The 27,965-nt window shown below is 34.9% G+C and overlaps 1 protein-coding gene across 3 annotated transcripts; it reads right to left on the bottom strand.

The window, feature by feature from the left end:
* Positions 1 to 40: 40 nt before the first annotated feature.
* Positions 41 to 24,152, bottom strand: LOC137400132 (homeobox protein MOX-2-like). 3 transcript variants are annotated; one of them, XM_068086451.1, is made up of 5 exons: positions 23,958 to 24,152; positions 23,373 to 23,509; positions 21,865 to 22,063; positions 19,352 to 19,521; positions 41 to 710 (listed from the first exon to the last, which is right to left on the bottom strand). In XM_068086451.1, exons 1-5 carry the CDS (start codon positions 24,016 to 24,018, stop codon positions 516 to 518), a joined length of 762 nt encoding a protein of 253 aa, XP_067942552.1. In that variant the 5' UTR covers positions 24,019 to 24,152; the 3' UTR covers positions 41 to 515. The 3 variants fall into 3 exon arrangements, with proteins under 3 accessions (XP_067942552.1, XP_067942558.1, XP_067942565.1); XM_068086457.1 differs by having other exon boundaries at positions 21,865 to 22,060; XM_068086464.1 differs by having other exon boundaries at positions 19,352 to 19,518; positions 21,865 to 22,060.
* Between the last annotated feature and the right edge of the window lie 3,813 nt (positions 24,153 to 27,965).

Below are 27,965 nucleotides of genomic sequence, written 5' to 3'. Positions count from 1 at the left end.
ATTAAACATAATAATTTCAAAGAAAAGAAGAGTCTGATAATCAAGTACACCAGAGTGTTATATTGAGCATGTCGTCAAAAAAATGAAAAAATATTATAAAACACAAACATGACAGCAATATACAAATGGGTTGTTTGATAAAATGCTTTGTGATGCTTGTCATTGTACATTCTTTGGCGGGGCAGAAATTTTTACATTGTTTCTTATAATCAGCCAAGAAAGAAATATAGAGGTATTTATCTCATGGCTGACATAATGGTAATAGATGGAAACATAAAACTAGGGTCTTTGGTAAAAAAACATGTCGGAGTTGTCTTCTTATAAACTATTCATCCTTTCAATATACTGTAAGACAAATATCCGTTAACAGCAGAAGACACCTTGTCCGCTAGTCAGGATTATTATTGTTGTTAAAAACATATAGTCTAATATATTTATAGAAATTTATAATAAAAATGAAAACTTTAGATTGACTCATCAACTAGTGATAACAATCAAAGTATTACTACTTCTATTCAGTCATTTAGATACATGTTTGCAACTCCTTGGTTGACAGAGTTTGCATGTGATTGCACTTGATTGGCCAAATTATTTAAAGAAATGTCTACTTCCGCTGCCGGTTTTACTTGACCAGTGACTTTGTCTCTTACTACTTGGGCTCCCTTTGTTCTTTTCCATTTCATTCGTCTATTCTGAAACCAAACCTTGACCTGAAACAGACCCGACAGCAAATTGACAAGTGATTTTGCTGTTTTGTCTTTTAACCAACACATAATAGTAGGCAGCTTTTGTTGTAGGTGAAAAAAATATTTTTAACTAATCAATACAGCTACAAGCACAGTAAAATGTTTGAACTATTTAAAATGATCAAAAGGGTGTTTTACTGCTTTTAAGCAAACATTGCACTGCAAGTTTGGCGTGTACTTTGCTAGATGCTGACAGAATACAGTGAAATAAACTCTTGAGCTCTTACTGTTCAGGTAGTTTTGGGCAACAATTCATTACAGAGGGCTGGTTAAAAAGTGGTTTGTTCAAAGTCCGAAATGATTTTTTTATTAAAAATAATGGAAACAACTTGATTTGCTCCAAAACTAGAACACAGTGTTTTAATGTGTTGTTATATTATTTCAATTATCAACTGTATATAACCAAAGCAGGGAGTGTATAAAGTAAACTGAATTCGCCGTAAATACTCTTCTAATAGCATCGACTAGGTGGAACAGTATAGCAGCTTGTATTCCATAGTTATTTCTTTAAATTTTGGTTTAAAATGAAATAGCTTTTGTGTTTCATTTAAATAAAAGATATTCTCTCAAAGATCGTGTAAAACTGCTTCAAAAATGTTTCTGTATTGTTACCAATTTTAACATCAAAAACATTAGCATATAGAAAGCTAGTCAACAATTGAACACAAAAGATATTGAAAGTCACACGACAGCAGAGCCATGTCAAGGTTATTTTTGCTGATCAGGCTCTGAATTTTTGTTCAGCATTCGAAGTCAAGTTTGAAAATTTTGATTTGTGCAGAGATGAAATGCTTGAAAACTAAAACTAGGCTGATGTTGTGAAATTAACTTGGACAAACACAATTCATTTAATTTTGAAACAAAATCTTTAAATAGTGCAACATTTTCTTCATCGAATTACAGCTATTATTTTAGTGTTTGTAACTACTTGCAATACAAATGCTTGCAGTGTTTTAATACAATTCCTTCACTATAATAGCTCTGCTACGCAGATGTGTATATACACAGCCTCCTATACACAGCCTCCTATTCAGGTGGTTACATTATTATTAAAAGGAGAATAACAGCAGCAGGTGTGAAGCCAGTTGGCCTTTTACATAAGTGAGTCGTAACTTGCACACAGCCATCAGCTGATGTTGAGACACAAATAGTTCGTAAATAATAAATAAAATATAATTATTGTAGGAAATTATATTTAGCTAATAGCAATGCACCTCATTGTCCAGCAGACTCACAGGTTTTCTATCATGGAACTAATTTACATAGAACTAACTGCCATAGACCTAACCTGTCTACATTTGACTGGCGTACGCAACTAATTAACAAAAACTGAGTTGGTTTAGAACTGCCTTTCATAGAATAGACTAACGTAGAGCTGTTACAAGCGACATCATCTTAAGCTATCTGTCATAGAAAAAACTAGCATAAAACTATCCGCCATAGAACTAGTTAGCATAGAGGTACCTATGTCTAACATAAGGCAAAGCCGCAGCCTCCTCACTGAACCAAACGCTTGGTACAAGAAAAATATAATCTTCAGCTTAGAGATGAACTTATACAAAATTTTAGTGGATATCAGAAAGTATCGGTATTTTTCTATTATTTGCTATTGTTCTTCATATTAGAGGTGATTTGACTGCCACAATGTTTCACGATTAAAATCAGCAAAACGTGATTGCGGTAAAAACACTCAGAAGAAAAAGACTTGTGTACTGATGTCACTAGTTGCTATCGCTGCTTTAGTTGATATCGGCATTTATTGATTGCAGTTATTGACGGCAGTTGATTTGCATTTAAGTTGCAGCATTACGCGTCTTCATTCTGGCAGCTTATTTGCAACCATAGACATCATAGTCACACTTATTTGCAACCATAGACGTCATAGTCACACTTTTGCTTGATCCGAGTTTTTTAATCGCAATCAAGTTTGGTCAATTTTAATCTTGAAACATTCTGGCTGTCGACCTCAAACATCAAAAAAATCGCAAATGATAAAAAAACTTTTGATAAATTTGCTAGAATTCTGTGCAAGTTGATCTTTAATGATGACTGTATTCGGGAAAACTTTTTTGTGAGAACAGCGTATATATGTTCTAAGATGGCTTTTTGGTAGGTTTAGGAACAAAATATCATAACCTTATACTAAATTTTAAAACATGTTAGAATCCGAAGTTGGAAAGTCAATGAAGCTGGGACTGTGCTGCCAGCTGACTCTTCCAGAAGCAAGAGGATGAGAAGTTGATGAGTGAACTATCCCTGATCAACTCATTAAGCTAAGCATTGTATATATAAGTCACTAATATAAATATTACAATTGTGGAAAGCTGAACAATTTAGGTAGGCTATTCTAGATAGAGATGCGGAGAAGAATCTCTCAGCTGAAATATATTTCAACTCAGGTGTTTGACATTTAGTAAAGGTACAGTTTGCTCTGAATGCACTTTAAATAGCATCCTATATGTATAGTCATAGACTTCATTGTTTTTATTCTCAGTGTAGACTCAGGTGTCACTTCCAGACACACTTGAATGACAAAGGTGTTACAATTGTTTATTTGAAGGGGGAGAAGAGCGGATGAGACACTGTAGCTACAGCACTGCCTTGCGAGAACTTTGGAAGATGTTCAAAAACGATTGTGTCTGGATACTCATCATAAATGCACTTTGACCTTAAGCTTTGTGATATCATGACTTAATTGTTTAGTGGCAATTTTGAAGGCAGACGATTTGAAAATGACCACCATTTAAAGAGACATCGCCAATCGTATAAGCAATATAATAATGTAACGGCAATTTATCTCGCACCTCACGATTTTGAGAGTGAGCGATACTGAAACAAAAACGGATGCCTTAAAATAAGCTCATTTCAAAGCCTTCCACTTCCACTCACACACGGGCATTCATGACATAAATGTTTCTAATTATCATAAACACAAACCAGTTTCTTTTTAAGCTAAAATATAGAATTAAACGTTAACAAAAATTTACAAGTTTTTTTACATATAATGATATCATGAATCACGAACAACTTATGAAATCATGAATAATCATGAATGAAATTGCGAATCATGAATAATATAATAAATCATGAATTCGATATTGCAAATTTGCAATATCGAATTGCCTAGTGATTTTTGGAAATCGTGAAACTCTACATTGACCATATGCTGAAATTGGAAGGAAACATGTACAGCAGCAGCCCATAAATCATTCTAGCAAATAAATACAGTACTGCAAGTGTTTATGCTTGCTTGTGATATACCAAGTTTAAGAGAAATATTTGCCAAGATGTTCTAATTAATTGAAAAAGAATAATATAAGTGAGCTCTTTTATCTGACCGCTAGTTTGTTAGAGTTACAGGTCCAGGGCGGAGAGAGTGGCTTCTATATTTCTTTCAAAGCATTTAAGTCTTTCAAGTTATTGAACCGTTTGCAACATCCAAGTGCTTTTCAGGTCCAAAACTTAAGATGGTAGAAAATACGTTATACAAAATATAAATTCTCTTGTATGTAAAACATTAAGTACAACATATAATTTGAAGCAATAACTCAGGTAAGGCACAAGATATCTTTATATTACTTTGATCAACCTAAATGTCATGTTATCATTTGTGCAACAATGGATGAATCTCGGAAAACAAAAGTTGTATTTTATTTTATATTATAAATACACAACGAAATCTTTTTACATTTAATACTAAGTTTTGTACTGTACTGGAATTTTGATGCATTGTTTACAAAAACATATTTGTAGGGTATAAATTATTTGTAACAATTTCAACAAATATTAGGAAACAAAACCAGGAGGCGTAATACAGGGACCATACATTAGTGACTGGAGGCGTAATACAGCGACCATACATTAGTGATCTGCCACTTCTACTATCTTTACACAGCAGTAGCTTTATCATAGTTTTTCTGTCAAAAGAAACTTTGGATTTGTTCTTCTTGGTCTGCCTTATGCAAAGCTGATAGCTTCACACTTTTGCTGCTGCCAATACTACTTTGTTTAGAGAAAAATAAACAAGCTGGCTGTTTTCATATTTTTCTGTGCAGCTAAACTGGGAGACGTTGTACGTTTAATTAAAACAATATTTAAATAAAACTGATAAAAAACAAAGTGAAAATTTGAATAATATTAAACTTTGTTGGCTTTTCTCTATTGCAATAGCAGTCAGCAGTATAGTATTGCGGATTTGAACAGATGGTGGCACAAGTTAGATTTCAATTCGTTACCGATACATACTACAAAGTTTTATTTTCCAGAATTTGCCAACAATTATATTGATTGTAAAAAGGCTGGTAATTGGATATTAGGCCATCTTAAACAAAGCTCTACGAAATTCTTAGATAAAAAAAAACGACAGAACAGCTAATTGTTTGTCAATGATCTTGTCAATGAGCTCACTCAGAACAGCTAATTGTTTGTCAATGATCTGCGTCACTGCCCATGCTGAATGATTATAGACCATTTCGCTCTTTATTACGATACCACAATAATTTCCTCAGTATTTATCAACTTTGATGCAGCCAGACCGTCTTCAATATGAATACTTATAGCATTGTATGTTTAATTCATTGTGATGCGTACGTAATAGGTTTTCGCTATATTTCTAGCCACTACTATAGATAAAAAAAGCTTTATCATTTAGTTATTTTAAAAATGACCGTACACAAAATTTTAGTTGATTTAATCACAAAGTATCGGTATTTTTCTATCATTTGCGATTGTTTTTGATGTTTGAGGTGATCTGAATGTAAAGATGTTTCAAAATTAAAATCGGCCAAACTTGATCGCTGTTAAACCGCTTAGATCAAGCGAGAGTGAGATTATTATGTCGATAGTTGACAAAAACGGACAGAATAGAGACCAGTAATGTTTCAACTTGAAAGCGATCGCCGATTTCATTTACAGACAAGACAGCGACTAGTGACGATATTTCACAAGCATTTTTCTTCTGAGCGTTTTAGATGCGATCAAGTTTTTCTGCCAAAAAAATTTTGGCAGACGGACCACCTCAGGCATAAAAACAATCGCAAATGAGGGAAAAATATCGATACTTTCTGATAAAATCTACAGAAACTTTGTGTAAGCTCTATTTAAATGTATAAATACCATCAGGCGGTGAGCCGCCAGGAGGTAAGGCTAGTTGTTTAAAATGTTTGGTTAAACAAGCAGATGTTTTAGGGGCCCATGTTTAGAAAAGGCAATGTGTCACCGCTCACAACACAAATTTGATTAACAGAAGGCTGATGCATTAGAAAATGGATCAAAAATATAGCTATTAGCCGACGTCACTGCAGCAAGAATTGAGAGGAATCGGAGTAACCCAATTAGATCAGTACAATCTGAAACATTGATCTTGTCAGGAAAAGATTGCTCATGGAAGAGAGCCAGCTCTGAAAGGTCACATGGTTGTGCTAAAAAGTAGTCTGTGTGTCAAAAAAAACAATAAATATGACTGACAACTCTCAGACGCATAAAACTGAGTCACTTATTGTTGCTATTGACCTTGACACCCCTTTCGTGTGACCACCATACTTACTAGTTCAGCATTTGTTAATGCACAGAATGAGACAGATCTGATTAAGATCTGTCAATATTAAAAACCTTGATCTCACAGAGTGTCATAGAGCAACTAACAGATATTACAGCTTTTTTATTATAGTATCTTTTGAAAAACTAATCAAATTTTAGTTATGGACATCGGCTAATGTATCACAATGTTACGATTACAATGATCATGTTTTTCTACCTTGCTTCATACAAAAACACAATTTTTTTCAATATTAATTTGGATACTAAATTCGGCACTTTAAAATGGAATTAAGGATCAATTTCATTTATTAGTAAACTCCATAAAAGTTATTTTGTTGTTTCCTGCTACCGGCTGTTTCCTGTTTCCGGCAATTTTCCAAAACGTAAGATTAATGGCCGACCAAATTAGCCAATGAGCCAGTGATGCAAAAGTGCTCCGAACAAGAAGCAATACACTGGACGTATAGTCATCTGCAATTGGATGTAAAGTTGTTCACAAAATAGTATTCCTAATTGCTCGATATATCTATATGGTACGGGTATAGCGATAAAGTTTTGGTAACAAAAAATCCACTTCGCAGATGATTCAAATTTCAAACCTCCAGTTCTAGAAGCACTGAGTTTACCCAGTAAACTACGCCTTCCTTTGAGCATGGTGATCAACAATAGTGAAGATATCTATTACATCAGTTAAAATACCCATAACAACGTTGAGTCACACACTGATCTCACGACCTCACTAGTTGAATGCACTAGGGAAATAAAAACAGCTTATAAACAACCTCGCATGTAGTGCAAAGGTAAGGTAGTAGATAAGTAAGTAATGTAATGCTTATAGGCTGTTTTTATGACCGTACAATTATATACATATATATATATATATCTATATATATATTTCTCAGAGTCCGTCTGTATGTCGCATATCTGTCTGTTGGTTTTCCGGCTATAGCTATTATTAGAACAGCTGAGCTGGACAACAATGCAGACTCAAAGTCATGGCTTGCCGTCATTGGAAGCCTAACCTTATTAACTAGCTTAGTGGAATTTATGCCAGGCTACTAGCTTGAAAGGTACAGTTGTTTGATAAAGTTTTAAAACCTTAACAGTTGTTTTTATTTTTCTCTTAATTTATTTTGACTTCACGACACACTTCCCTCATGATATGTAGTTTGAAAGTTAGAATGGCAAATGTTGTTATGTTAAATACAAATCAATTTTCTGTCCAAAGACTTTTCTATTACACGGGCAACGCCGGGTGGCACAGCTAGTATATATATATATATATATATATATTATACTGCTTCATTCTATGTTTAGCAATGTGATTTTAGTTTTAGTGTTTTAGGTATGATTAATTTCAATATATATATTATATTTTATAAGTATTTTTCAAGTATAAGTATTATTTTACGAGTATTTTATAAGTATTTTGACTTCACAGTATCACATTATTAGGAAGTAGGACTGGGCAAAATTTTAAAAAGTGTCAAATTAGAAAAATTAAGAGCAAATAACTTATGATGTCAATGCCATTATAACCTCAAACAAGTGAGAGAATTGAGACTATTAATATTTAAATCAGAAACAAAACAATGACATCACAAAAACAAAAACAAAGCTAAAGCAAACAAAACTAATTAAAACAACAGTTTTAATTAATTGACCTAATTATTAACATCCTACCACGGTGAAGCATCAAAGATAATCATTTTCATTATAGGTCATTAGGTTAATGTCTCCTAACCTTTTTAGCAGATTTCAATAATATTTTCTCATCTTTCCGTTACAAATCTTTTGAAAATAATCTTTATAATCTTCAATTGAATTTTTATAGGTATGAACTTTATCACCGCTGGTAAATACTGTTCATAACAAATTAAACCCTTAAGACAAAAAATAAAGACAAATTATATATATTTGTGTTACATCTCTGTTATCTATTTGGGCATTACAAAGGCTACCTAGCCCTCCATACTACAGTACAGGGCGACAGCTGTGGTGCATAAAAAACCCGACTGCACCATTATGAAGCAGCATTCTTTGTAGCCACTCCTTACATCACGACACTTGGCAGCAGATATGAAGCAATTGTCTGAGATTGATGAGATCCATGGAATCCTAACTCATATGAAATATGGAATACCTCATCAGCTACCTGGTAATTTATGTATTAATAATGATTTAGGAGAGGCTAATGAGGCAGTGGGTTGTTACTTTTACATACTCGGCAGCTCCAGTGAGTCATTATTTCTAGATAAACCAGCAAATCACGATGCCGTGAATACGGAGCATGGCCAACGCTAAAGGAATGAAGGCTAGCACTGGTGGAATTTAGGCTAGCACCGGTGGAACTTAGGCTAGCACCGGTGGAACGTAGGCTAGCACCGGTAGAACTTAGGCTAGCAATGGTGCTTAGCCTATAATGACATCTCTCTGCTTGTCATACTTTCTATTTGTCTTTCTCTGTTTACCAAACAAACAGTGTTGTTTACAAATGCACGGTGCTCTTGGTCTGACAGATTGCTGTCAAGTTGGAATTTACTCCGTTGTTCAGACATGCTTCCCAGCAGCATCGAGTGAAACACTCGTAAAACTACAAATGTAATACTAATATATTTTTTGCTATTCTGTTAGTTAATACATATAAAGTGGACCCAATGTCTTACAGTTTCTTCACCTTATGATGTGGAACACGAAGTTATTCCGGCCTTCGTTACATCATTTTTCTCCTCATATGACATGGACCAAATTGTCTCTCAAAATTCAAATTTGGCGGTCCATGTGCTGCATACATCGAAGTCACTAAGATGCCGATATCCTATTTGCTGAAATCTCTCCACCAACACATAAAAGAGATACGAAACCCTCTCTCAGCTAAGCATTTTTCATGTTTCGGGAAGACTTGTGAAATCTTGTGTGAGTGAAACGATATCGAATTTATTATGCATTTTTATGTTTGATATAATATTTCCTATAAACTTTAATATTATATAACTTTAATTATATATAACTAGATCATAACCCCTAAATAGGTAACTATAGTTACTAAGGTTAATATACTATTTCGTTACTATTTTTTATTATGTACAGTTGATGTTTTTTACCAGAGGGGCAGCTTTTGCATTATATAATTACAATGGGTTTTTATACTGCTATACGATATTTTCGTCTTACCATCCCAACACCAGAACGGATTAATGTCATATGGTAGCGTTCCACTGTATTGTGAATAAAGTTTGCAGCTCTAAATGATTTTGGGAAGTAGTTTTTTACTCCATTTATAATATAAACATTTTAATCAAATTTTTAAATTTTAAGAAAAGAGGAAAACAACTGCACTGTTAGTATAAAAATTCTTGTCCAGTTATGCAAACAAAGTTTTCATTTGTTTTGCAACTGCACAATCTCAGCCACGTCTGCACAGCTATAAACATCAAATTAAAATGCTGCTCTGAAGGAAGCATCACTTCTTTTTTGCATGCTGCATTTGATAAATCATTTATTTATTTAATTCATCTAGCGCTGATAGTTTAATATTCTGTGCTTCAAAAGAAGTAATATTTGCAGAGTTATTTTGTATCGATAATTGCTATCGATATCATTCAGCTATCACCCTAATTCTAAAACCCTTTTTTGTGCGATTAACAAATACTTTTACAACCATTTCTCTATGATACGTTTTGTCACCTATTTCATCGGTAGGGTATTTGCAGGTTAGCTGCTGCTCTAATGCATATATCCAAGTTTCAATGCTATTAATATCTTAAGTTGCTAATACTTAAAAACTAGCAAGATGGAGCAGTGTTGGAAGATGGAGCAAATTGGTTGCAGTGCGGCCATTTTTATGTTACATTTGTTGTAGAGTTTAACATTCTGACTAATACTAGACCTACCTCAGACGAGCTTCTACAGTAGCCTATGTAAATCAGTGCAGTAATAGTACATTGGCATTTGCATAGTTTTTAGTTAGCGGTAGTTGGTATACGTAGTGGTAATGATAAGACAACCTCTCTGGCATTGAGTCACACTACTACTCATTTGAAAGCATGTCTCACAATGACAAAATAGTCTACAAGGATATCACTTTGCAATTAAAATGAAGTTGTCTGCCATTAATTACTTTAAAAAAATGTATTGACACCATACACATCTGACATATCACATATTGACATCATTATATTTTAGCTACCACCTTAATCTAGGGTAGGGCTTCTCTATTGGAGGGTTGACACCCCTAAGGGGTGTTCACATCTCTAAGAGGTGTTCACATCTCTAAGAAGTGTTCACATCTCTAAGGGGTATGAGCTGTTGTTCGCAGGGGCTGCAAGAATCAATTGTGAAGAAAACGTATTTGTCATCACAACAACTTGCCCAGTGAATCCGGATTTTTATCTTTTTGATATATCAAAAATAAATATCATAATGCCATCAATCCTGTAAATGATCTGCACATTTCACTCACCTAAAAGGAATCAAGTTTCGATCAGATGATAGCAGAGAAGAGACAGAAAAAGGTCAAAGATCACAGGGTTAGTTTTTTACATGTTGCTGCCGTGTAAAAACGTTAGACTTTTCTTAGAATGACCTTCCAGTAACATCTTCCAAATACGTCCATTTTTTAGTTATATTTTGAGCCTTTTGTTTCATTCAAAACGAGGGGTACCCTCATCAGACGAAAGTGGTTCAGTGATGAGAACGAATAGGGAAGTGCTGATCTCGAGATCTAAATTAGCAGCCCAATAGAATTGTGAAATGGTTTATATGTCATACTAGTAGCTTCAAGGCTGCCTCAAACATTTTAAAAGGTTTTTGCACAAAACAGATGATTTTTAAGTTTTTAAAATCTAGCTTGCGGAGTGTTTAAATTCTAAACACTGAGAACTATATCTTTATTAAGTAGTTGACAGGATATTTAATGTCAGCAAGGGATTAGTACAGATCATTCGAATCAGCTGATTAGTTTTCACTGACATAAAACCCTCTTCGTGTCTGCTTATCGAAACAGTAGAAGTGGACCGAAATACAAAATGTTTTTTTTTCTAGAATGTTCTAAAAAAACAGTTAATGCAGTAAGTTTAGCAGCTTTTTAAGGCTGCGCTGTTTGGCAATGTGAAATAGAGGTTAATAAACTGAGATTGAAATATATTTCCAATTAAAAGTAAATTATATTTTTTGAGATGCTCTATAAACAATGTCAGGAACCTCTAAATGGAATGTCGCAATGCAGTGCCAGTGCAGTCGGTTTAGAGCATTAGCATTTGGCAAGTTTTAAAACGAGCTGACATCATTTGATTATATGACTGTCACTCCCATCAACCGCATTGATGTGTAAATAAACAGACAGATTGCTTCCTTTGGCAACTACACAGTAGTCTGATGTATGTGAACAGCTGCTGCCTCAAACCATACCCATCAATTTTATGGCAGCGCAATATGAAGTGGTGAACCTCAGATGAAGGCATTCCTCTCTAATGGCCTGACATTATAGAGGACAGATAAAACCAAAACTAATCCAAACCGATGGCAATTAACTTAGCTTCTCAATGACTTGTCCAGATCGGCTTTATCGGCCGCTCAGCGCTCAGTTCATTGTGAGAAATATTTTATTACGACTGCACTCAATCGGTTTGTCGCTCTCTGATGTGTATGAACTTTGGGTTACTGGATAGATGAATGGCACTCATTTTAGTTTTTTAGCCATGGCGATTGTTATATGCAAGGATGTGGCTTGAATTGTATATCCATCTTTGATGTCACAGATCAAAAGTTACAAATGCCATCTATTCATGAACTAGTGCCGGGCAGCGATTGTTTGCTGAACATATATGTTTAGTTTATATAAACGAGAACATATTTGTTCTCAATGAACATAAATCAATATTTAGTTAATCATTTTTTTAATATGTTGAAATTCATGGAAATATAATGCAGTTTGTTACAATATCCTTGTTGTTCATCAGTAAAAACAATCATATAGGACTTCGTTTCTGGAATAACAACTAGACCCCAAGCCAACACCGCCTTGTCAGCGCTGTCAGTGCTCTTTGAATAACACTGACCTGTTTTGCTGCTGGCTGGGTTGGTATTATTTTTAATAACTTTAACAGATATCACAGAGTCACGCAACGAGACTAGGACTTGGAATAAATTGATACTCCTATGATGGCCTGACTGCGGATGTTGCTTGGCCAGCCTACTACAACTTACTACAGTGCAAGCGTGTGTATATATGAGCACATACATGCTTGTAGAAGCATAAGTCTAGTAGCATTTACACTAATAATAGCTTTTCGGCTATTTGCTGACTCTGATGGTCCGCCTGATCAGCGTATTAAACTGAACCGACTAGATCTGCATTTGAGGACTTCATAACTTCCAGACCAGTAATAAATTGGATGACATTAACCCACTCAGGACTGTTCCCGAATACCTCGGGAAGAGTTGTGCTCTCCAGGGCCCATTCCCGAAGTACTCGGGTTAAACTTTGATTTGATCTATTGCTTAGCTGTTTAGGTACATCGGTTTTATTCATTCACCAAACGAAGTTTAAGAGTCTGGGCATCATTTTGATACCAAATATGTGATTGGACAAGAAAGTTTTAACTAACAAATTATGTGATAGATATCAACTGTTTTGGAAATTTGATGATCGCCATATTGGAAAAGGTTTATCCGAACGATGGCAAATTTTTTAAGTGAATTAGATGCGGTAATCAGCTCAGTGGAAGAAAATAGCAACAAAAGTAATGTTCAAGAAGAAAATGAGAATTTTCTGATGGAAGAAGGTAAGTTTTATGTGGCTATTTATAGAATTTTACCGAAAAAAAAACGATAAAAAGCCAAAATTTTTCTTGTGAATTTCTAACAAACTTTATTCTAACAGTGTAAGATATGGATTTTTTTCATGATACACATGATTATAACATTTTCAATCCAATAAAATTTAGATCTTTTTGCAGCATGAACTCATCACTCTATTACCCCATAATAAACAATAGTTTTATGATTTCCTTGTAGAACTACAAGATAATAAAAATTTCTTATTTCATTTATATCCAATTGTTCAACCCACAATTAGTCAAGCATATAGTTCTCAACCTCAACATCTACTATAAACTAGCCTCAACCACTAGGCTCTAATATTGGTCGATAGGGGACACTTACCACAGTAATCATCTTCATGACTTTTTGTGTTTATATTTACAGTATCAAAAAATATTTGCAATTTGTATTACCAATTGTTAGCTGCAGTAGACTACTTATTTTCAATTTGTTATCAGGTATTTACCCTGAAAAGCTACTAAAGCACAATTTTTTCTAGGCTGTACAAAAAGTTTGAAAGCAAATAGGTTGCTTACTACCGATCATATTTGCTACATGTAGGTGAAGACAGTCAAGGGCTTGTGAGTGATGATGCCATTGTTGATGAGCCTAGGGCTTCAACACCAATATCTGATGAATACTGCATCAACTAACTTATAATGGCAGCAAATATGCATGTGTAGTTGGCATCAAATAACTCTCACCGTGTCATAATTTTTTAATGAACACACCCTTATTATACATGTATATATTGTTTCGTTTTTATGCATATTCATTTTTACTGTATTTTTTACAATATATTTTACTGTATTTTTACACCTATTTTTTTGCTAGTAATTGATGGTCTGTTAGCTGGTAACTTGAGTATTTTTTATGCATAATATGTTTATAATAACCTCTGCAATGCATTTCAATATAAATTAACAAATTGTTTGATTATATAATTGATAAAACTGTCAGTGACGTAGTGTTAGTTAGAAGCTAGTAACACCTGTTCTATTGCTCGGAATTGAGAAATCTTTTTTTTATTTGCTGCTGATAAAGTTTGCAATCAATCTAACATAGGTCCAACAATTTCAGTATCAAAAAACTGCTTGTGAGCTGCTACGAAACATGAAAAACAATTTTGATAAAAAAAAAGTTCACAGAATTATTAGAAATTGTGGTCAGTAGAATTTGTAAAGGTGCACAAAAATTTATATCACATTGTAGCCTGGAATGTCTTTGTTAAGCTGCAAAAAACAAAAACAGATTATTTTGAAAAGAACTCTAGTTATACTCAATTTTGTGTAGCTCTATTTTAATTGTAAGGCTAGTGAAAAATTAATTGGGCTGGGGGAGCAGTCAACCAATAACTAATTAGTCCTGAATGGGTTAAATATGTTGCTGTAACTTCCTGTAAACTCACTACGGGTGATTTGTAAGCATAGATTTTTGATGATAGGAAACGAAAGCGAATGTACTAACTACTCTTATGCTGAGCTATAATTGGTGAGCAATTCTGTTGTTTCAACTGATCGGAATTACGATCGCTAACAGCGATGGCTTCCTCAAATTTCATCCTTTACACTAAACGATCTTTTTAGCATTTTGTAAGGTAAGTATTCTTTTACAAGGCTAAACGAACAGTTTGATGAAAAACCAACAAAAATTGTAGGAGTTTTTAGCAAACGACATTAACTGTCTTTCTAATTATCTCGGTAACAAAAGGTTTAAACTTACTAAAGAGTTTTTGAGCGCTTTTGAGGGAGATGTCATCCAGGTAAGCAGTCTCACTTACCCCAACGGGCTCTACTTACAGCAAATAAGTAATACTCGCCAAGTATCTAATCTCAGAAAAAACCTAGTCCCTTGCACCATAACTACAACACAGTTTATATTGAAAGGTTTATTAAAATGGTGAAAGAGCAAATGGTTTTATAATTCAAAAACCATTTGCTCTCTCAAAAACCAAAAATTGTTTTATGGGTTATAAAACCATAAAACAATGGTTTTATAAACCAAAAATAATTCTGTAAATATTGTTAAACGCTCAATCTAAACAATAGTACATTGCTACATTTTGTTCCGCAATAACAAAATATGGCAAAATTTATTTATTTATGATATCTATAAATAGATATCATAAATAAATAAATTTATTTATAATTTGTAGTATTGCACTACCACTCAATGTTGTAATCATTTATTAAATTCTTGTCTGTTTTATCACCAGCGCAAGCATGCTGAACCAGATCGATGACTATGTGATTGGTTAACTGAGTAGATGCAGGGTTAATCTGCCTCATCTCGTCTCAATGTGCTTGAACGAGCATTTTCTCGCCATGCTGAAATCACTTGCTCAACGTTACAATGCTAGCAACAACTCCTTAGCGTGCGTATCTTAATAACTCAATGTTGTTTTCCAATACAGTACACTCTTGCTACTTCGCGATTCACCTCTCGCAGTTTTAGTACTTGCTGATTAAAAAATGTTCGTTCCAAAATTAAAAAGATTAACAAAAAAACATTGAAAAAATTACAATACGTTAATTACATGTATTTTAATTTACACATGTTTTATGTATTTTACATAAAATACATAAGTACAAAGATTTGACTTCCTTCCCACAGTCATTCCCATGCACAAATATTCAGACCAGACGAGGTTCAACTATGTCAGTACTACGTAAGTGTTTTCTCTGGTTTAAAATACTGGAAATAAAGTTGAAATATAAACTAAAAGTCAATTAAAATAATTTCAATTTGTTACTTATTATCTAGGAAGTAAATACAATATGTTTAGAAAGCAGTTCAAGTAATCTGGTGTTAAAATGTTGGCTCATACATTACATACATACATTACATCTACGTACAGAAATCTCAACATTTGTCTGTTTGCGTGTCCAGTTGTAGCTATAAAGTTTTAGGAATGAAAAATCGACTGTACGCTGGATTTAAACTCAGAACCTATAGTTCTGTGGACAGGCATTTATCCAATGCACTACACTGTCCAACTGGCTATACTAGATAATAAATTGGGCACATACTTATTACACATGTCAATATTTCATGGCTTCACGCTTAACACTGCAGCTAGCTTTATGCGTGAAATATACCAGAAGACAAATGCGTGCCAGAACAAAAAAAAATGCTTAAACTCACTCGGCCGACAAGATTATTGCAATCAGTATAGAGCTGTAATAGGCACTGCTGCCGGTACAGTATAAATTACAGAAATAAACAAAGTACAAAGAAATAAGCAAAACACCTTCATTTAAAAGCTATAATAATAATTGTTGTATATACTGAGTAAAAATAAATTTTCTGTGCAAAAACTTTTTTATTCCCTGTGCAATGCCAGGCATTCATATAGCATACTTTAAACAATTAGTTTCTATTTTGGGGATTTCACTTATCGCGGAGGACATTGGTCCCCATTAAGCGTATAGTGAGGGACTACCGTAAATGAGCAGCATAACAAAAGTTGCTACAAGGTTGTTGTAAACTGGCCCAATCAAATGATTTTAAACAGTATCGACTAGAATTGTTGAAAACTATTAATAAAATCAATACATTTAATATTTTTGTCTGCAACAATCTAATTGATTGTTTTTATTTTTTATATCAGTCTTTAGTTTTAGATAGATATTAGATATTAGCTTTATTATTACCGGTCAATGCGGTTCAAGGCAAATTAGACAATAAGATAAAAATAATATCATAAAATAAAGAATAGTGAAGTAAAATTCATCTGCAATGGAATAAAAAGCTATTTTTACATAATGCTGTTCTATAATGTGAATTGACAAGGTGTTCGATATAAGGTGTACCGTAAGTCCTCATGCTCAAGCTGCACGGCTTGTGCTCAAAAACAGATGACTCACAAAAAAAAAATCCTCCAACAAGCCGCCTGCAGTATCTAGCCGCCCTTACCAACAAGCCGCATATGCCCACAGGCCATGGCTAACGACTGAGGTTTTGTTGTCCTTGACCCTTTCAGGAGCGAGAGTGTTGAGACGGGTTTCACTATACCCCTGTCCTCTTGAATAAGAAAACAGGCCACATCAGAAAACATGAAAATAATTTTCTTTTACTTCCAAGTTCGAATTAAAATTTCTGAACCCTTGCATTAAGAACTTACTTGCCGTGTCTCAGCTAGATTTTTATTGCGCTGTTAGAGGGCTTCACGTTTATGGAAAGATGTCGGTCAAGAATGAAAAGGTGTTAATAACCTATGACTGTGGTGAGTTAAACATACCTCATCATCTTCGTAGATAGAAGTTTCGTTTGGAATTTAGATTTATTTAAAAAGAATACAAAAACGCCCAAGAAATTTAATATCACTTAAATGAGCTTTGCACTAAGTTTGGTCCATAGTTTCTGCTTCGATGTCGGCAGGTATTAACACACTCCCAACTCTCAACTGTCTCTCACTCGTGTGTCACGAATTCATATCGATTTAGAGTGATAAATTCTTCTTTAGTCTAAAGTATTCCATAAACATGACCTTGAAAATAAACGAGTAGATCGCCAAAACCCCGTACATAAAAGTGTATCATGACTGCGATTATATTGTTATAGCGCGGAACTGAGCAGAGACCGCATTTATCGAGAAGCCGCCCTGAGCCCCACGTAAGTTTTAAAAACTTGGCTTTAGCCGCGGTCTATGACCTTGAACCAGAAGACGCGCCCAACGACAAGCCGCGCGGCTTGAGCATAAGGACTTACGGTAGTGGAACTTCTAGGGAAGTAGGAAGATAGTGGATGGTCAAGCAGATTGGAGAACCAATCTGAGTATTTTGGTTAAAACTAATGCATTCTCTATTGTTGTGTGACTTGGCTCTGATGACTGCCCTTTAATAGTGTGTAAACTTTCAAATTTCTTTAAAAAATCATATAGTGTGACCTCAGGCTACACCACAACAATGATACTTTTTTATTGCTACCTCTTTATGGTCGGGTCGTCGGCGACTAAAACGGCTTCCACATTTGCGCTGCTGCGTGGATAAGGAGGGTGGCTAGCAACCTTGCAGGACTAAAAAAATTTGACAAAGGGCTGAGGCAACGGCAAGGCAACTGCGAGGCAATGGCCAGCTAGTTAGGGATGCTGTCTCAATAAAAACAGAAGGCAATGACAAACCACTGCTGAAACCTGCCAAGAAAAGTCATGGTTATAGGAAGTAGGGAAAACCATGATCACCTATATCTTCATAGGACATGGTACTCAGAGAGGGAGAGATATCCCTTTATGGCCTCTTTATGGGCAATTCAAGTGTTCACATTTATTCTCAAAGTTAGGACATTAGTCAGGTTATCCAGCTAACAATAGAAATGTATTACCCACAATGAATCAGATGTTAATCCGATCTCATGTTAATTTGGCTAAAAACTGTGCGTTTATCTCAATTTTAATTCTGCGATTAGTATAGTAGCTAAAAGTCATGACACTCAAAGTACGTGGCAGCTAAAACTGCTAGAACTTTAAAAATGGTGAAAGTCTACCACTAAATCTTTAGGATGATGATTGATGAATATCAAGGGCAGCATATTGCTGCACTCATTAAGATTTCTCAAAGTACCTCAAAGGGTTTTAGTGTGAATTGCAAAAGTCCCCTTTGTGAATCAACGTATGTGATGTCATAGGTTTTTTATTTACCAGTGAATTGTATCACTTATTAGTATTTAGCTTCAGGACCATGCTCCAAGGTTATGAGGCCTGTGCTTTGTTACCCTTTCCAACTATAGGTTCGGCTGTTTTCTATTTTTAGACTATTTGTATACAAACTGTTGCAATGCTTATTCACAACGCTGATGGTTTGTCGTGGTAAAATACAAATGGCAAAGTTTGAGTTGCCATAAATGTGGTTGACCAATCCAAACCAAGTTGAAATGACCCCTAAGTGGAAATACCTATAATCACTTGGAATGACCATTTTCCTAGTTTTTAATCACCGCTACCAAGTGTCAAATTCTTTTTCAACTGTTTATCTATCCATAGACTTTGAATTTTATATATCTCGGCTATAATGCTGCATATTAGGTAAAGATAGATAAAACCCGACAAACACATTCTCTATGTTAAACCAAGCTGACCCAAGCAGAGAGCAGCCTGTGGCAGCACTAATTATAGCTAATGGCTGTATAATTGTGTGTATCATCACGGATAAAGTACCTGCCTTGCCTTGCCATAATAATAACTGCAATGCACTGTTCCGCGAATTGATCAGTGGTCAGCAGTTACATTCAGAGTCTAGAGAGCCTACCTGTCTTTCTGTGAGGTCGAGTGCCATGGATATCTCATATCTTCGTAATCTAGTTAGATAGTTGTGGTTTACAAACTCTTTTTCTAGTTCTTTGATTTGATGTTTAGTAAATGCTGTTCTCTCTTTCCTTGGTTTATTTGATGAATAGTTGCCAGAATCGTCAGCATCTTCTACAATGGCCAAATGTACCGCTTTGTAATCACATGACTTTTTAAGAAGTCATGTGACCTCATACCCGAAAAAACTGTGAGACTGATAGTGTTAGTATCTATCTTACTATCAATAATGAACAGCTAGTCATAATCTATGGGTTTAGCCTGACATCAAATCAACAGGCTAAAAGGAAGCTATACACGCTGATGTTTATCATTATGATGTGAGAACCAACGCTAAAACCTTCACCTCAAGTGACTAAACCAACCCAATTTTGGCAATGTTTTTTTCAACCAAATGTCCTCTTTAATATCATCTTTACTGTTTGCATATTTATATTAACTAATTAAGTCAATAGCTCTGAGTTGAAAACAATTATTACAATGATGAGCCTTTCATGTCTGGTAACTTTCAAACAACAAAAATCATGCTTGCTTCTAACAAAGTTGTCCAATGTGATGCAAGAGCTCATTGAACTAATACCAACATGCATGAGTCTAAATAATCTGTGAAAATCATGAGTTGAACACATTGGTGTCTTTACTAATGTCCCCTGCATCTGCCGAAAGACTTGGTCATTTCAAGTTTGTGTTCCAACACGAGCTCATTGATGGTGCTGGGAAATGTAGAAAAATCATAAATTATTCTGTGCTACAGGAAACAACTAACACTTTATGAGATGATGGGCTAGAGGCCACAAAGGTGTTACAGATGTTCATACCCAGCGCTATGTACATAGTGAAAACGAATAAATAGAACTTTCTTCTAAGAAAAATGGAATTGTATACTTTAGTCATCTGTACATTGTTGCTGTTTCAGAGAACTGCTAAAATTAAACAATAGATGTATTTATAGAGGGAGTTGCTAATTGAGCAGAAATATATTTTTAAGTAATGTTTGAACACAACTTCAAGCGATTTGGTAGACTTAGAATGCTTCCGGATTTCCTACGCGTACTCTAGAGGAGGGTGCGTGATCAAGTATTTAAAATGTTTCTCTCTACACGCATATACACACTACATATGTTCATAGAGTTATTCTCTACATGCCACTTTCAAAGATATGTGACCCCAAATGGTGGTTATGCTATTGATGACCTGTGAACTAATAGAATAAAATGTTTTAGCGTGGTGCGCTGAGCTTGTTTGTTATGAGGCAAGCGTTTGGTTACTGAATCCTACAAACATTAAAATATTTATAAAGATATTGGTCTACGACATTGACTGATGCATCGGCACGCACGTGCTTATCTTTCATTGATGGACCTTACTCTACTCTGTTTTTGTGTGTATTCGTACGCCCAAATTTAGGCAAAAACTACCATAGTCATCCCACAAAAGTGAAATGTACGCGATTGGAATTTGAATGTCTCAGTTGTATCCAATGCTATATCCCCTACGTGGTGAGATCTGAAAAAACCCTAGAATACAAAGGAGTCTTTTGATCACAAGTTATTGATGAACCTTTGCTTGTTTTTCTTCGAGAATCTTAGCATGAGATGAGTCTATGACTAGTAAAGCGTGTAAAAATGTAAAAACTGTATACAGTTTGCTACAAAAAGGACCAATCAAGGCTCATAAATCCAGCACGACAAATAGGAAAGTTTTTTATCAAAAATGGACTCTCTTTTTACAGTATCATAGAATGCAGTGGCCCTCAAAGGTTAAAATTGAATAAAACACATAGTTTTACTGGCAAAATGCAGCAGTCTTTATGTGCATGGTTGCTGCTGCCATGCTTGTTTGCAACTCCTCTAGCTCTACATAATATAATAACATGCGGTCAGGCAGCGCTGTGCCTGTTTATTAATGCTTATTGCTCTCTCGTAACAGCAACGCGTCCTGTCAGTCACCATAATAGAATTAGATTAGTCATGGACAAAGTTCAGAGAATTTCGACTCTGAAAATCTGCAAAAGCAATAAATAATTCCAGAGCGGACTGCGTTTAGTCGCTGTATCAATCATGCCTGTTCGTGTGCCGCCATAACACCGCAGGGATGAGACTTTACACAGCGCTGAAAATGGTTATGGAGAGGAGCAAACAGCTGATTGAATACAATTGGCTTTTAATATAACTCAACCTAAAACCTGATCTTTTGATGCTGACAATTGGATATCGAGACTGTGCAGGTGTAACTACTTTTGGAAGCTGCGTTGGCCAGTTTACAGTAGTATCACGTTACTTCAGGAACATCGTATACTTTCGTTGCCCTGCGTCGGGAAGGTCAAGTTACAAAAAACTTCACGCAGAAAGGAGTGTTTTGTCGGAAATTGTGAGATTATTTACATAAATCTTTTTACATAGCGACTTAGCAGGAATAGAGGCAGCATCAGGAAGTTGATAAAATAAAGATGCTTACTGAGCGGACTGTCACTGCCATGCAAGTGTGGTTTTTCTTCAATCGGACTGGAGCTAGGTTTATTCGGAACATATATGCTGTCTCCTAGGATGAGAGAGTTGGGAGAGCTTGGATTAAGTTGTGGTGCAGTTTGAGCAAGGGGTGTTGAGTGCGCTGTTGTGACTGCCTCTTCCAGCCTCGTAAGTCTTGGAGAGGTCTGCTAGACAACAGGAAGTGATACAAAGATTACTGATTCAAAGATTTTGACACCTTAATGATTTAAGTTCTTGCTTTTGTGAGGTTATCTTAATGAAAGTTGTGCACAAATAGCTTACTCTTTTACTTTTGAACTATAACATTTGCTGCCATTTTATCATGAGCAGTTTTTTTAGCAAAAAATTATCTCTATTGGAAAAGGCTGGCATTGTGAAGACTGGCTTAAACTTACGCTCATGGCCGATCATGCTTGCTGAATGGCAAGCTGCCTAAAGAGCATCCCACAGCATGGCTGCCAAAAAGTAGTAAACTGTTGATATTATTCAAGTGCTCATTTGCTGAGCGAGTTTTTACTTTATTAAAAAAAAACTCAAACAAAGCCTGTTTGGGTGGCTTCAAAGATTACATAAAAGCTGACAATTCAGGAACTGAGTGGATAGACATCTTTTAATAACCACCGCCTTCATTTTCCCATATAAAACATCTACTATCAACTATCAAGCTGAAATCACACAAATATTTATCAATCTGTAGCTATAGCAAACCAGCTTTAGCCTCTTTCTAATATTTAAAAGCGGTGATCACAGCACTGTGTGAATAAACAGTTGGCACATATCTTTGGTTCCCAGTCGTAAAAAAGATATTTGTGACAGCAATATAGCTGTTATTTGGTCAAACAAAGCCCTGAATTCCTATGACAAGTGTATGATATACATGTGTATTCATGTACCATAGTTAGAGAAGAAAACTTTAGTATTATTTACCAGCCTGTTCTGGCCATCCCGAATATATATTTGCTGCAATTATAACATGATTTTTTTCAGCAGGTCTCTTAATGAGTTTTTGTATTTTATTTGATATATTATTATACGACAAAAATTTATTTAGAAAGTTGATAAATTTTTTTGCAGCTAAGAAGAGTTTGTGTAGAGAATATAAAAATAAACACATATGCAAAATTTTTAACAAAATACTCTTGAATTTCCACGTGGTCAAAATGCAAACTTATATGTGTATAAGCTTTTTGGCAAAAAGCTTATAGACCTTATAGCAAAAAGCTTTAGAACACAAGCCTTTTGATTTAGTTTCAAGTATTAATATCTAACATATAGGAAAGCAAAATACATCTGCACCCTGATCAGTTTTTAGTTATATTACAGACAAAGGCAATTGTACTTTTCTAAAATTGTTTGTGTTAATCTTCAGCCCACTGTCCAAGAGGTTCATATATTCTGAGCAGCTCGTATAGCTAGTTTTACATAGACGTGGAAGTCATGCCAAGATATGTTCAGGTCAAGATGTAGAAGTTATACCTGCACATAGTCTGACATGTAGGTTTCTCTCGCAGCAGTTGTAGTTGCGTTGATACCCCAATCTGATGTATAACCCAAGGGTGTTCCGTAAAAAGGAGGGAGAGATGCTCCAGCTCGCTGTATCGGTTGGTGCCATGCTAATAAAAGTTGAATGAAATATTTTTTGCTGAAGATAATAGTTTTCTCAAATGAGAGAAAAGAGTTAAAAAAGGTAATTGATTCTTTATCAATCCAATTTTCTCTAAAAAATACGGCCACGGGTTGACTTATCATTTTAAAAAGTTGTGTAGTACAAATCAACATTACTAAGTAGTATACGAGATCAAATATATTATTAGTAACATTATTGTAAGCAATCTCAACACCAAATTAACTCACAAACAACCTTCCTGAGTAGCTATGACTGTAAACAGAACATTGTTTTACTTTGGTAAATATAAATATGCCAAAAATGTTTTTAACCATTTCTACTATCACAAGTCAAAACTAAATCTGTCAGTATTGTTAGCAAAATGGAGAGCGAACTGAAAAAGAAACAGTAAATAGTATAGAGGAAAGAGACTAGAATATATGCTGGTGACTCACCTGAATGGTAATGTGGCAGTGGTGGAGCGCTGACATGGCTGTAGAATCTTGGTTGTTGCATTATTTGTTGATGAGCTTTAGGACAGATGATGCTGATTATCTTATGATGATGATGATGATGACCGTAATGATTTCTAAACCTTGAGTCTTATTCGTTTTACAGCGCCCGTTCCTAGCACGGCTAATCAAGTAACTCGTTATATTGGCAAGAGTCATGAAAGGGCTGACTTCACGATTTACTCGATGTCTACTTCTCTTATTGGCCAATTAGATTCGCTCATAGGTCAGCGATTAGCAGCAAACCAATAGATGACACATCCAGACCGCAGGAAGATTCCCATCTGCTATTTAAATACTGACATTGTAACTGTTTGTTCTCTGAGATTTTAATGAATAATGACATTTTTTGGAACATTTAAATTTCATTGAAATATTTTCAAATTGTTAAATATTTTGAGAGAAACTGATTGTGCTGTTTATTTCTGCCTTCTACATCATGAATATATAAAAATCCAGAATTAAAAAAAAATTTTATGACATAAAATTGTTACTAGAAAACTTGGAAGCACACTATGTTTTTTGTAAGACTGCCACCAGAAAATTTGGTAACGCAAGACTTTCGCACAATACTTCTTGTAAGATTGCTACCACAATGAAACCTAGAGTATAAACTTTTACTCTAGATATATTCATGCATATTAAAAACTGACCTAAAACTTCAAGACAATTCACAAATGATTGCTAAATTCCACTTCCTCAAACCAAAACAACTATGGTATATATTTCATTTATCCAACAACCTGAATGCTAGCTCCCTGCATGTTCTACCCAACCATAGCCCCACTTAACATGCGTATGATCTATGAAACCTGCCATAGCCCCATTCAACATATGTATGATCTATGAAACCATAGCCTCACTCAACATACGTATGATCTATGAAACCATAGCCTCACTCAACACACTATGATCTATTCAACCATAGCCCCACTCAACACACGTATGATCTATTCAACCATAGCCCCACTCAACATACGTATGATCTATGAAACCTGCCAAAATTACCAATAGAAAATATTTATTCAACAGCCTACACAAACGAATATCGCTCATCGAATTCGTCTGCCAGTCACAACAACATCTTATAAACCACTGAGATCTTCCCTCAAGCTCACTGCCTTCCCAAAAGAATGAATTACTTAGTTTGCTCAAAACCGAACTGTTTCTCATGCCTCCGATTACTAACAAACCAACAGTTTGGTATACAAAGGCATTCCTAAACAGCGTGCTGACCAGCTTGTGGTAAAACATCAAGATCATCATTGCGACCAGAGAATAACACTGTACTATTTAGTTAGGTGGCATTAGGCTTTGTCAAGTGTAAACTACACTGTCTATTTATAATCAGATATATGAGGACAGATGTGATGTATAAAATATGTTTACGTTTTATACAGGATGCTGTTTCTCGACATGATGATGACATTACAAAATTTCACATCTTTACCAGATTGAGACAAACATTTTTAGGTTAAAATTGAACCGATGTGGTGAATTTCTTTTCCAATCATGATGTCAGCATAATTCATTGGGGTACAAGTGATATGAGTCATAACTCAGGTAGACCCAATTCGATTGATAATACGGCTGACCGGTATATGGAGTTTCATCAAACTTTCAGGATGGTTGATTGGAAGGAGCAGCACATTCCTTACTATACTAGGCAGTTATGTGCTGCTGTATGACCATGCCATCTATGCCTTTTGCAGCCCATTTGCTCTTCCAACAAAAGCATAGCTGGAAAGGAACTGAATTCATGAAAAATTATTATTGGCACTTAGCCAAAACTACATTGTAGTTGGACATAAGTAGCCAAACTAGATAGCCTGAGTGCCATCAGAATGAGAAAACTTAAACTTCTCTCCTTGCTGTAAAAATGGTTCAAAGCACCTCTTGAATGAAGCCATTGCAAAAATTGTAGTGTGCTGTATGCCATTCACTAATTATATACAATATTTTATAAATAAGGTATGTGACACTTGCTATAATAGCTTATGAGACATATTGTTTGCTGTACACTAATTATATAACATATTGTATGTTGTACACTAATGATATAACATATCATATGCTGTGCACTAGTAATATATATGATACAAAGTATATTGGACACTCATACCTGTAATAAGTCAATAATAATAGCTAGTATACGCAATGGTATATCATGGTTAGCGTTTCGTGACTACAACTTTTACCATTTAACAAAATTATCAAAGGCAGTATTTCAAACAGTTTCTTAAATCAAACATGCCTAAAACTACTGTATGTATTAGAGCATAAACAGAAATATAGGTGTTACAGTGGTCTTCCCAAAACTGCTGACTTAAAAATGAACCTTCTACACAGAAGCCAGCTGTCTGAAAAATCCTCAAAAATATAAAAACTAAGATTATGCTGTGGTGGTCTGGTTTGAGCGGCAGCCAATCATATTTCGATAATCTGCCAAGTACCAATCAGAATGTTAGGTATAAATCTTTTTATCCGTCGTTGAGATTTTTAAGAGGCTTGTTCTGCAAAGACCTCAGACTGAGCTGCACAAATTGTGTCCAATAAGAAGGTGAATAAAGAGAGTTTAAGAAATAGAATTTAAATGAGAGGTATCACGGGTTTGTTAATATGAATGCCAAGTAAAAAAAGTGAGGTCAGCAGTTAAAACTGGCAGCGAGAAGTTTTTTGAAGCTGCATTTAAAAAAGGCAATTACAACGTAGATGCCGTCTTAAGAGCAGTTCAGTATATATATTTAGACTAGCATTCAGCTCAGGAACAAAGTATGCAATTTGATTCACTTATTTTTTGTCTAACTTTCAAAGTTTGATTCTAGAACATTCTAGAACAATGCTTTTACCAATAAGTTATGTTACGACTCTCTTCTTATCATTGTATGCTTCAAGTTTAACAAATCAAAATGTTATTTTCCAGACTTCTGGTAAAGTATCTATTTTCTGTGCCGCGCAGCAACAGCCTAACCATCTACTGTCTTTAATATTCAGTAAATGTTGGCTGTTTTTAGACATTCAACATTAAAGCTACATAAATTATGTTTTAGCACTTCGTTGAAAACTTACAGACTTGTGTATGGTAAAGAAATCATGATAGCCAGACCATAACTCGGAATTTATCATTTTTTCTAGACAGCAAAAACTTTCCAGAGGAAATCTTTCTGTGAGGTCACCTTTTAAAGTTCTATCTCATAAATGGAATATTTGTTTGTTATTTTAGAATTGAGTAGTTGTTTATTAACCATAATATTCTCTCTGAGTTAACCACTCCCTGTGAGTACAAAAACCTTCTTGAGTCGGTTGCTACTGATACTTTTTAGGTCTTTTTTAAACTATTACAAAGCCTACTGCGTGGTTGTGCTCATGTAGACGCATGAACATGTACAAATGTAGTTTGCGTGAGTAAATTTAACAAAAGTTTAGAATAAAAGGAAGAAGCATCAGTTTCTGGTGGAGCGATATTTAGTAGTTGCTATTAGAACGTAAATAATTTGTACTTAACCTAAAAAATTTATGTAAATTTTTTGCTTGATATTACATAAAAATTGCATATAACGTAAAACGTTAAGTCGGTGCAAATTCTCAAACTCAATTTGTATAACGAGAATCTCATAGTTAACCTTAAAATACCGTTTTCTCTCTTCTACTATTGAGAGTAAACAACATATAGGGGTATCACTATTATATTTATACTAGTACCATCGCAGTCTAGCAAATGTGAACAATCGTCACGTATGCCGATAAGGCAAAGAGGATATGTAGCTTCATATTATTCAGAAATACCTAAAGGAGGTCGATTGGTGTGAATGTTAGGGTGTTGGTCTACTAATCTGAATGTTACCAATTGGAATCTTGTTGAAATCACTTTTTTATCCTGAGCTTTAACCTTGGCTTCAGAAAAACAGACAGCGCTTTTGTGAAAGTAAGTAAACATATTTTTGCGTTACT

This window comes from Watersipora subatra, chromosome 1 (assembly GCF_963576615.1).
Source record: "Watersipora subatra chromosome 1, tzWatSuba1.1, whole genome shotgun sequence".
Classification (NCBI taxonomy): Eukaryota; Metazoa; Bryozoa; class Gymnolaemata; order Cheilostomatida; family Watersiporidae; genus Watersipora; species Watersipora subatra.
This window is presented reverse-complemented; position numbering and strand designations above follow the sequence as displayed.